Source organism: Balaenoptera borealis (genome assembly GCF_965194805.1).
Source record: "Balaenoptera borealis genome assembly, chromosome: 13".
Lineage (NCBI taxonomy): Eukaryota > Metazoa > Chordata > Mammalia > Artiodactyla > Balaenopteridae > Balaenoptera > Balaenoptera borealis.
Window position 1 is genome coordinate 15,652,103 of NC_138870.1, and position 12,343 is coordinate 15,664,445.

The 12,343-nt window shown below is 38.2% G+C and overlaps 1 protein-coding gene across 2 annotated transcripts in view; it reads left to right on the top strand.

Annotated features, from left to right (window-relative positions):
- PIK3C2G (phosphatidylinositol-4-phosphate 3-kinase catalytic subunit type 2 gamma) overlaps window positions 1-12,343 on the top strand; it is a 406,235-nt gene that overhangs the window by 114,532 nt on the left and 279,360 nt on the right. For both annotated transcript variants that reach the window (XM_082351876.1, XM_082351875.1), the window contains exons 11-12: window positions 3,171-3,369; window positions 9,393-9,515. In XM_082351876.1, coding sequence (XP_082208002.1) covers window positions 3,171-3,369; window positions 9,393-9,515 — 322 coding nt within the window. The remainder of the gene's footprint in view (window positions 1-3,170; window positions 3,370-9,392; window positions 9,516-12,343) is intronic.

The window sequence follows — 12,343 nt, forward strand, 5'->3', positions numbered from 1 at the left end:
TCCCAGTTGGTTGGCCTCCAGAGTTTGAGGAGGCCTCTTTAAAGACTATTTTTATGCTGCTTTACTCTTCTGTTTCATTAATTGCTACTGCTGATTTCTCAGAGAATTTTAATTACAGCTCTTTCACTCTGCTTGTCACCTCAGGCTGTTTCAACAAAGGACACAATTTTAGAAATACAGCAAATAAGGAAAATTTGGCCATCTCATGAATTTTGTACAAATTTATAATAACGGAATAATAGCATGTGTTGAACAACAACAACATGTTTAATTAGGGGCAGAGCTACTGAGGGACAGGATGTGGGAAGAAGATTCATGCTGAAGCTGGCCTCTTTCCTGAGTATCCAAACGCCTGGGCACTGGAACACTGCAGACTGTTGGAGGAAACATCAAGCTCTTCCTACTATTTTCTTTTCAAACCAACTAGGAACCAAAAAGCAATTTATGCTTGTAAACTACTTACGAGAAAGTGCACGTGTTTGAAAAAACAGCAGTACTGTGTGACTTGACACTGAACATGACTACACCAAATCTGTGACCTGTTCCGTTCCTAATCTTAATGGACATTTCTGTTTCTATAACTTAAAATATGAAAACCTTTAAATATGGTACAGTGAATAAACACGTTATGTGAATTAAAAAAAAAAACAACAATAGATCTTAAGAACATAAGTTTTAAGGATGTGCTTACTTGTTCTCTCAACGTCTCCTCAGCTTCCCAGGGTTCGGCCACCTCGCTCTCCTGGGCTGTGGCCCCCGGGGGCCTCGGAGCTGCACGTGGCCCAGCCTCCCGCGGGGTTGGGAGCGGAGCGGGGCGGGGCGGCGGAGCCCCGTCCCGGGCCTGGCGTCGAGGACCCCACCTGGGACAGGTGAGCACCACCAGCCCTGCTCAACCTGTGGAAGAAGGGCCTGCAATCTGGAGAAGAACTGGTGTTCAGGCTGGACCACTACAAAGCCAAGGCCACGCGGCACATCCTCCTCATCAGACACTCCCAGTACTACGCGGACGCCTCCCCGGAAAGAACCGCGCTCTGACCCCCCCCCGAGTCGTGAACCGGAAGAACTAACTGACCTGGGACTCACAAGCTTGGAGTTGAAGTTTAATAAAATCGTCCCTCCGTCTGTGACCAGCGCTATAGAAACGTCCAACATCATCAGCTAACACCTGCCAGGCGTCTGGAAAGTCAGCACAGCCCTGCTGGGGGGAAGGCGGCCCGTCGAAGCCGACCCGCCCGGGTCTCGCGGGAAACGGAGGCTGTGCGGAATCATGAGACGGAGCTCGGATGCAGGCCGACTTCTGGAGCTGCATCCACGGGCGGACGGCGAGCATCTTCAGCCGCTACACCTAGAGCGGGCGCGGCCCGTTCCCTCCACAGGCGGGCCCTGCCCATCCTTCCGCCTCGGCCGCATCACCCACCCGGGGCTCCCGCCCGAAGGCCGAGGATCTGTCCGGACGCTCGGGGACACGGGCTTCAGGCCTCCGGACGAAGTGTCTCCCTCTGAGGGCCGCCTCGAGGGGCCGCTCTCCTCCTCAGCCCTGCGCCCAGCTACCTGCGTGGGAGCCGCCGATGACACGGTTTCTCCCCTCTGACTTCTCCGCATGGGCTGTACTGCCGTTTCGTTTCATTTCTCCAGGACAAGGCGGCGGAAAAGTAGAAATATCTAAAATTCGGCATATCGGTACATATTTCTGGCCCAGGATGGAAAAGGGAACGTTCAGGTCGTATCTTTCGCAGGGTTTTCTGCGTCACTCTCATCTATCAAGACGCGCCTGTGGGGTTTAAGGAGGCCTTTTGGGGGGATTGGACGAGGCCTGAGGTATCAAGGGGTCTTGGTCATGACCACAGGAGCCTTGCGACCCCCGACCCTCGAGACTTCGTCAGCAAAGTCAGGCACGGGTGACTCAGAGGAGCAGGAGGGCGCCAGAGCTTCCATTCATGACACTTCGCTTTATACATTCACCTAAGACCCTTTGTCACTTAAATATGTGTCAATTAAAGATTTTCCTCTAATACGTTAAAAAAAAATTTTTAATATAATTTTTATATTTGACATTCATTTAACTTCTAAAACATTATAGTTGAATATTAAAAATAATTACAAGTCGTGAGCATATTATGATTATCGGCCTTCACTCATTCACTACTGCATACAAAATACCAGCAGTGAGTGTTATTCACTGGCGCCATTAAGAGTCTGACAGTGACTCCTACCCCAGGATGACGTTCACCATCCTCATATCCTTCTCCATTGTCATGGCGCCATCTTTCCTGATTTGGATCCGAGTCCGCCAGTTCTGCCTGGTCCATTTCATCAGCCTCTCCTGCTTCCTTCCCCTCAGGAGTTTTTCCAGCAACGCGTCTATTGGGAGAGAGAACACCATTCTCAGAAAAATTTACCTTAAATTCGATGATTAAGGGACACTTTTCATGTGCTCTACAGTAAATTGGCATGCCTTCATTTAGCAGACGCTTGGAAACTTCTGGCCTCTGTACTTAAACAATTTTCTTCATTTATTTTTTCCTTCATGACAAGTCACTTCTGGGAATAATCAATAGACTCCCTTTAAATAACTTATGGTAAAACTCAAGTAAGGCTTTGATTTTGAAGAAATGTAGTAAATATCATAAATCTTTCACTTTAAACTTATTTCAGATCCCAGCCATGTACTAATACTATTCTCTTTTTATAACAGCACAATGTATATGATTAGTGTTCAGTTAATGGCAAACATCATAGCATAATCAAACTTATTATGATTAATTCTTTAGATGGAGTTTGTTTAAAGTACTTATAAGCCATGTAGATAACATGTTCCTTGTCTGAAAATTAATTCTAAGCAATAATAATCTAAAACAAAAATATTGCAAATTACAGTTGATCAGAATGCCAAATTAATAACCCAAAACTCTGATTTGTGATTAAAGTTTGTGCTTCCCAAATTTCTGCAACTAAAGATATGAAAGCTTATTAAGTATCTGTACTACTAGCAGCTAACCCAGGCTGCATACAGAGGCACAGATGGCTAATTGGCTTCAGTTGGTAGAGGGTCATTTAAAATAAATTTTCTTTAAATTTTGTTATAAAAATTTTCAAAGCTGTAACAGATGGTTTTATGATAAATATTGCCCTTCACAGATGACCTGATTTCTATTCCTTTCCCCACCTAGGTTTGATAGAAAAAGTGACAACTGAACTATCCACCTCCATCTACCACCTAATTGACATCTATTGCAGCAGCTTTTATGCAGATTTCCAACCTCTAAATGCACCTGTGCATAGTGTTTCCTGTGTAAATCTTGGGCTCCATTCCCACCTTAGCTTCACAGTGTATGCAGCTCACAATATTCCAGAGACCTGGGTGCACAGGTAAGTAATGATGAGTTTTTTGCAAAAGGGTTAATTAATTTTGTGTAGCTTCTAATTGAGTATAATTTGCCTTGTTCTTATTTGCAGGAGCAAATATTTTATTTTGAAATTTAATCAGCATGGATTTATCCATATTCTTAAAATCATTTACAACTTTATTTCCAGTGCACATTCCTTTTCCCTCAAGTCTTCCCCTATTCTCCATATTAAAAATAACTGCATGTTGTCCATGTATCATTATGGAAACAGAAAATGCTCATCCTACTTAGTGATTGCCCTAAATTTTTCATTTTTTATGTTTGAGTTTAAATGACTAATGCCAATTAACACAGAGGAAGATAGCACACACACATACAGGGTGATAGAGAGTATTTAAAAGTAGAAAAAAAAAAATCACTTTGATCCCTATCAAGTTGTGAGCAGTAAATATTTTGTGAGATTAGTACATTGATAAAGTGGGAATTAGCCAAGAGTTATTTGAGTTACAATAGAAATTAACCACATTTATGCATGGAACATTGCCAGATTTTAGGTTGACTCTGTTATATAGTATTTTCTTGAATAACATAATTAGAGTAATATTATAATAATTATTTTAAATTCCTTATGGATTAAATCTATAAGAAAATACTGATTAAATCAATTAAACTTGATAAGAGAATAGTAATTTTCTAATGGATTTATTGTACCCACTGCATTTAGCATCTCAAAGAAAGGCTAAAAGAAACAATTTTAGTAAAAAGAGAAATAATTTTTATCTTGGACTGTATTTTTGCAAATAACAACTGTAAGAATATTTATAGAGTTAATTATAAAGGAAATTTTACCTTCATATGTAAAAAAGAAAAACTCTATCATCTATCTGTCTCACATATGCATTTCTTTAAAACCCATGGGAAGATTGTCTTATGCTTTTTCTTAATTTTATGAAGAATTTTAAGAGGCTGATGTATAATCTAACAAATTGCCACTCTAATGAATGTTCTCATAATTTTTAGATCATTACTATATCCTTATTAATTTTAATTCACATGGAAAAACTATGTAGCCAGAAAAATACAGATAAAGCTATATGCATAGAGCATGTATTCAGTATTTATACATGGTGGGAAATTTAGTTCTGTTTATTTTTTCTATTGTTTTTCTATTCTCTGTTTTATTTATTTCACATAATCTTTATTATTTTCTTTCTTCTTTTAGCCTCGGGCTGAGTTTTTTCTTCTTTTTCTAGTTCTTTGAGTATAAATTTAGGTTATTTGTGATCTTTCTTCTTTTTAAATTTTTTATTCTTTTTTTAAGCCTTTTTAAAAATTTTTATTGAAGTATAGTTGATTTACAATGGTTTGTTAGTTTCTGCTGTACAGCAAAGTGAATGAATTATACATATACATATATCCACTCTTTTTTAGATTATTTTCCCATATAGGTCATTACAGAGTATTGACAAGAGTTCCCTGTGCTATACAGTAGGTCCTTATTAGTTATCTATTTTATATATAGTAGTGTGTATATGCCAATCTCAATCTCCCAATTTATCCCTAACCGCCCCCCCCCCCAGCTTTCCCTCCTGGTAACCATAAGTTTGTTTTCTACATCTGTTTGTTTTCTACATCTATTTCTGTTTTGTAAATAAGTTCATTTGTACCATTATTTTAGATTCCACATATAAGCGATATCATATGATATTTGTCTTTCTCTGTCTGACTTACTTCACTCAGTATGACAATCTCTAAATCCATCCATGTTGCTGCAAATGGCATTATTTCATTATTTTTTTATGGCTGAGTAGTATTCATTGTGTATATGTACCACATCTGTATCCATTCATCTGTCAATGGACATTTAGGTTGCTTCCACATCCTGGCTATTGTAAACAGTGCTGCAATGAGCATTGGGGTGCATGTATCTTTTCAAATTATGGTTTTGTCTGGATATATGCCCAGGAGTGGGATTGCAGGATAATATGGTAGCTCTATTTTTAATTTTTTAAGGAACTTCCATACTGTTCTCCATAATGGCTGTGCCAATTTACATTCCCAACAATATTGCCTTTTCTCTACACCCTCTCCAGCACTTATTGTTTGTAGATTTTTTGATGATGGCCATTCTGATTGGTGTGAGGTGATACCTCATTGTAGTTTTGATTTGATCTTTCTTCTTTTAATGTAGGCATTTATTGCTTTAAACTTCTTTTTTTAGTACTGCTTTTGCTGTATCTCCTAAGTTTTGGTATGGTGTGTGTTCATTTTCATGTCTCAAGATATTTTCTAATTTCCTTTTTAATTTCTGTCTGACCCATTAGTTGTTCAAAAGTATTCATTTACTTATTCATCTCACTTATGTGGAATCTAAAAAACAAAACAAAACAAAATGAAAACAGACTCTCAGAGAACAAGTGGTTGCCAGAAGGGATGGGTGGGGATGGGGGTGAAATAGATGAGGGGGTTAAGTGGCATAAGCCTCCAATTATATAATAAATAAGTCACTGAGATGTAATATACAGCATAAGGAATATGATCAATAACATTGTAATAACTTTGTTACCCATACAGATGGTTACTCAACTTATCATGGTCATCATTTCATAATGTATGCAAATATCAGATCATTATATATTACACCTGTAACTAACATAATATTGTACAACTATATTTCAATAAAATAAAAAAGAGAAACTAAAAAGTGTTAATTCCCATTAATTTGAGAATTTTCCAATTTTCTTTCTGCTACTGATTTCTACTTTTATTTTATTGTGTTCAGAAAATATACTTGGTATGATTTTAATTTTCTCAAATTTGTTAAGACTTGTTTTGTGACCTATTTTGTGATCCATGTGCACTTGAGAAGAATGTGTATTGCACTAAGCTTGGGTGGAATGTTCTATAAATATTTGTTAGGTTCACTTGGGCTATAGTATTATTCAAACCCTCCGTTTCTTTATTGGGCTTCTGTCTGTTTGTTCTGTTCATTATAACCAGTATTGAGATCTTCTGTTATTATTTTGTTGTTGTCTATTTCTCCTTTTCATTCTGTCAATGTTTGCTTAATATATTTGCTTCAATTTGGGGTGCATGTATATTTACAACTGTTGTATCCTCTTGATGAGTTGACCCCTTTATCATTATATAATGTCCTCGTCAGTTGTGACAGTTTTAACTTAAAGTCCATTTTGTCTTATATAAGTATGGCCACTGCTGCTCTCTTCTGATTACCATTTACATAGAATATCTTTTTCTGTCCTTTCACTTTCAGGTGTATCCTTAAATCTAAAGTACATCTCTTGTAGACAGCGTATGGTTGGATCTTGTTTTCTAATTCATTCAGTTATGCTATGTCTTCTGATTGTAGAATTTAATGTATATTTAATGTAATTAATGATAGGGAAGGACTTTCTATTGCCATTTTTTTCATTGTTTCTATCTTGTAGCGTTTTTGTCCCTCTTTTCCTCTCTTGCCGTTTCCCTTTGTGTTCTTCTGAGTTTTTGTAATGGCATACTTCAATTCCTTTCTTATTTTCTTTTATCTTCTATAGGTTGGTGTTTTCTTTGTGGTGACCATGGGCCTCACATAAAACATCTTATATTTAAAACACTGTTTTAAGCTGATAACAACTTCAATCAGATACAAAAACTCTACTCTTTTCTTCTCCCCTCACCACACTTTATGTTACTGATATCACAAATGGCATCTTCTTATATTTTATATATTCTTATAATTAAAGTTTTTCCATACTTTGTCCATTATATTCTATCCAGAGTTAAAAGTTGTTCATGGACCACCATTACAGTCTTACAGTATTCTGTATTTGTCTGTATATTTTCCTTTACCAGTAAGCTTTTATACTTTCATATGCTTTTGTGTTGCTGTTTAGCATCCTTTCATTTCAACTTGAAGGACTCCCTTTAGCATTTCATGTAAGTCAGGTCTAGTGCTGATGAACTCCCTCAGCTTTTTACCTGAGGAAGTATTTATTTCTCCTTCATTTTTGAAGGACAGCTTTGCCAGATATAATTATATTTTTTTCTTTCAGAACTTTGAATATATCATTTCCACTCCATCTGGCCTTTAAGGTTTCTGCTGAGAAATCTGCTGAAAAACTGATGAGATCTCTTTTATGTGGCAGATCACTTTTCTCTTGCTGCTTTCAAAATTCTCTCTATGTCTTTGACTTTTGATGTTGGATTTTAATGTGTTTTAGTGTGGTCTTTTTTGGGCTTATCCTAGTTTGGTCTGTTGGGCTTCTTGAAACTGAGTGTCCATTTCCTTCCCCACAATTAATAAGTTTTCAGCCATTATTTCTTCATATCAGCTTTCTGCCTCTTTCAGTCGTTTCCTCCTGGGACTCATATAATGTGTATATTTGTCCTGTGTGTCCCATAAGTCCCTTAGACTTTCTTCACTCTTCTTCATTTTTTTTTCTTTTTGCTTCCCTAACTAAATAATTTCAAATACCTATCTTTGAGCTCACTGATTTTTTTCTTCTGCTTGATCAAGTCTGCCCTTGAACCTCTCTACTGATTTTTTTCAATTCAGTTATTGTATTCTTCAGCTCCAAAATTTCTGTGTGGTTCTTTTTAATATGTTTATCTCTTTCTTGATGTTCTCATTTTGTTATATATAAAATTCTTTGTCAGGTAGTTCATATACTTCCATTTCTTTAAGATTAGTTTCTGGAGATTTATTTTGTTCCTTTGGTTGGGCCATGTTTTCCTCTTTCTTTGTATACCTTTGTTTTACTTTGTATTGGGATTTGAGCATTTGAAAAAAACAGCTACCTCTCCCAGTCTTTATGGAGTGGTTTCATACAGGGGAAGAATGTTACCAATCAGTCCAGCTAGAGATTTGGGGGGCCTTTCAAATCTTTTCTGTAGATGCATATTCCCTGGGCTTCTGTGTGTAAATTCCCAGTCAGAGAGGTTTTTCTTCTTTCTTCAAGATGTTGAATTTCTTGTTTCATCTAGGGTTGACCTGTGGCACTGCTGGTTCTTTGGTGCTCCATAAGCTGCCCAGCTCTTTTTTGTTCTCAGTTGCTCCCAGGCATCCAGAATGTGCCAGGTCCCATCAGTGCTCTGTTGCATAAGACATAAACCAGTTCCTCATACAGCCCCCTGAAAAAGCCAAAATGTTGGATGCACACTACACTTTCCCTGCTCCCCTCTCTTCCTGCCAATGCAGAGACCATCAAGCTGCATCAACCTCTGTCTGCTGCCCCACATATCCTCTGGAGTGGCAGCAAGCCTCCCAGCTCTTCTTTGTTCTCCTAAGTCCATGGTCCCCAGGCATCTAGAGTGTATCATACCCTGTCAGCATTCTGAGACAGAAACCAGTCCCTCAGGCAGCACCCCCCCAAAAAAGCTGCAACATTGGAATCACAGTCCAAATCTTTCCCAAGGGAGAAGCTGGGAGTTGGGGGTATTCTCCTATTCATTTTGCACTGAGCTGGGGGGAAGTGGTGAGTGAGTTTATGCTAGTTCAAACCATTGCCTTTGTTCTCAGAGTCCTCCAAACTGACACCCATTCCTATTCTGCACTTAGATGCAGCAAGAGAGAAACCAGTCCCTTGGATAGACCTCTAAAAAGTCTAAATGTTAGGCATATGTTCTAGTCTTCTCTTTCCCAGCCAAGGGAGAAGCTGGGAGTTGGGAGTTTGCTCCTGATCCCACAACACTCTGCTGTGAGGAGGAGCTCTGGAAAATGAGTGCCATGAATTTTCCTACTGATTTTTATGTGGCTGGTTTTGCACTTGCCTGTGGTGCAAGAGCCTTTTAACATGTTTCTGGATTTCTCACAAAGGAAATTGAATTGGTGTCTCCAGGGGGGAAGGAGGGTCTAGGGCTTCTTATTCTGCAATCTTGCTGAAGTCACCAAACATAAATTCTTAGTAATTTCTAAAGTACACTCTATACAAGCAAATAACACTTTACCATTTCATTTGACTTTTAACTATAAAAGTAATTGACCCATATAGAAAACTGGTTCCTTTATAGCATTCAGCTTATTGAATCAATGTTGTTTCTTTTTAGGTATAAAGCATTTTCTTTTTCCTGTTGGCTTACATATGCTGGAAAGAAACTGTGCCAAGTGAGAAACTGCAGAAATATTCCAGTCAAAAAATTGTTTTTTTTCTTGGTCAACTGGAATGAAACGTAAGTTTAATCTTTATTCTGGCAGGATCATTTGTCTAATAAAGATCAGGGTTTTTTTCCCCCTTTTCTTAAGTGAAGGGTATGATTTTTTTTAAATGTTGCCAGTTGATTTGATTCAGTGATGTGATAAATATGCTAGGCATAATAGATAACTGATTTCAATTCAGCAGATTAAAGGTCCATTTAAAAATCTAGATAAGTGTCCAATCTACGTGTGTTGAACTGCTCAAAGAGGGAAATTGGGAAAGGGAGAATTATTAATCATTCACAGACTGTGGATAAAAGGAATACTTGGGATTAGAGGGAGGTAGATTCCAGATATAACAAAGAAGAAAGAAATCACCTAATAACATATGTAATCTCCATTTTTCCCCAAAAGCCAGTTATAAATTTGTTTAAACAATCAAGTTTTTGAACAGTAATTATCTATGAGTTGTGTAAACTGTCACCTAATTTGGGGTAATCAACTCCTACTTCTTCATTTTATAGAGACTTATTAAATCAAGAAGGAAGAGTACCTTCTTGACACTATCCATGCCTTCCTCCTCTTCTCTGCCTCCCACCTCAAGCCTTTGCTTTACTCAGAATCTCAGGGGGCTCCTAGGCTCCATCTATGGCTTTTATATGGTTACCGTTGCTTTTCCTTGCTATTCCCATGACACTGCTCTGCTGTCCTTTCTCTGGGGTCTCCACTGATCCACTGAGAGCCAATTTTCTTCCCACCACAAGTAGAAGAAAACTCCCCAGCCTACTATCCATCAGCCCTTTCAGAAGGTCAGGCTTTCTTAGGAGATAATTTGACTCCCAATGTTGTACTGTCCTATTGATATATATGAGCCAAAATTTCTGGGGCTCTGAAGATGGTGTTAGAATAGTACCATCTATCCCACTCTTAGTGTTACCACAATCAATGGAGACTGAGTCCTGAGACATAACATGTGTTCCTCAATTCTTACATACTCCAAAGCAAATCCTCCTTCTTCTAGGACTGTGACAACCTTTATCTCTTCTTGCAAACCTGACCTTCAATTACAAAATCCCCTTCCATTGCACAGAATCATTTCTGCTTGTAAAATTCTTTAGTGGCTCCCCAATTCCTGTAAGGTAAAATACAAGTAATTTAGCATAGCACACAAGGCCCTCTGTGGTTTGGTCCCTGCCTGTCTCTGCACTTTCATCTCTGGAGGTTAGCCCCACTGTCTGCCCGTGCACCCAGCCACTCTCTGCATCTAATCTACTTACCCTATGAACTGAGAAATCACGCCTCTGCTAGGGGTCATCCATTTGTCAGGAGAACATTGTCTTCACTGCCTACTTTGGGAACTCCCAATTATCTCCCAGAACACTCCTCCACCTTCTCTATAAACCCTTTCCTGTATCATTCTTTAAAAATTGGCCACCTTTTCTTTTTTCATTTGGTCTGAACCTCAAAGTACTGTCTTATGGTCTCTTACTGAATGTGTTTGTTTACATTTCTGTTTGCTTCTGCTAAAGGATACAAAGATTTTTATTTTTTTATTTTCAAATTTTCAAATTTTATCCCTAGCAGCACCAGACAGAGTAAGAGTCCAGGAAGTGTAGCTTGGCAAGTGAATGAATTTTGTATAATAAGTGATTCCTCAAAAATGCATTAACCAGCTCAATTACTAGAATTATTCTTCTGACTTAATTAAAACTTATTCCTGGTTGTTTCAAAAAGTCAGATTCATTTTCAACTGACAGATATGTGCTATTGTTTAAACAATTCAAGGGAAAAATCTACTAATTCTAAAGTCAAAGAAAAAAAATCTCAAAATAAATTGAAAATCATTAGTGTTGTTGGAATAACTTCATTGGTATACTTTTCTTCTCTTCCTTCAAGAGTGCATGAGTGTCTCTCTCCCACCCTCCCTATCCCACCCCTCTAAGGTGGTCACAAAGCACTGAGCTGATCGCCAAGAGGGAGGAGATATGGGGACATATGTATATATATAGCTGATTCACTTTGTTATAAAGCAGAAACTAACACACCATTGTAAAGCAATTATACCAATAAAGATGTTAAAAAAATAAAAATAAAAAATAAAATAAAAGTAAAAAATTTTAAAAATAAATTAAAAAAAGAGAGTGCATGATTGTTATCTTTCCTATGAGAGTTTCTTTGATTCCCTCAAGAGTTAGTTACTTTAACCCAGAGTTCTTCTCATTTTATTTCCATTAAAAATATTTATTTACCATTTTTCTAGGTGCTTGGCCTGTAGCATTCTTTATATATTTTATTAACATGTACCCATTACTCTACAGTTAATCATACATTTTATTACTAGACTGTAAACTTAAGGACAGAAACTTCATTTAACAATAATATGTTACATAGATTTTGACCACTTATTGTATTCCAGTCATCAGACTATACCCCCCAAATATATTATCTCATCTAAACTTAATAACAGGGGCTTCCCTGGTGGCGCAGTGGTTGAGAATCTGCCTGCTAATGCAGGGGACACGGGTTCGAGCCCTGGTCTGGGAAGATCCCACATGCCACGGAGCAACTGGGCCCGTGAGCCACAACTACTGAGCCTGCGCGTCTGGAGCCTGTGCCCCGCAACGGGAGGGGCCGCGATAGTGAAAGGCCCGCGCACCGCGATGAAGAGCGGCCTCCGCACCGCGATGAAGAGTGGCCCCCACTTGCCGCAACTAGAGAAAGCCCTCACACGAAAAAACTAAGAGACCCAACACAGCCATAAATAAATAAATAAATAAATAAATAAACTTAATAACAAAAATCCAGAACAGATACTGTCATCTCCGTTTTACAGATCAGAATATTAATGTTTATGAAACTTAAT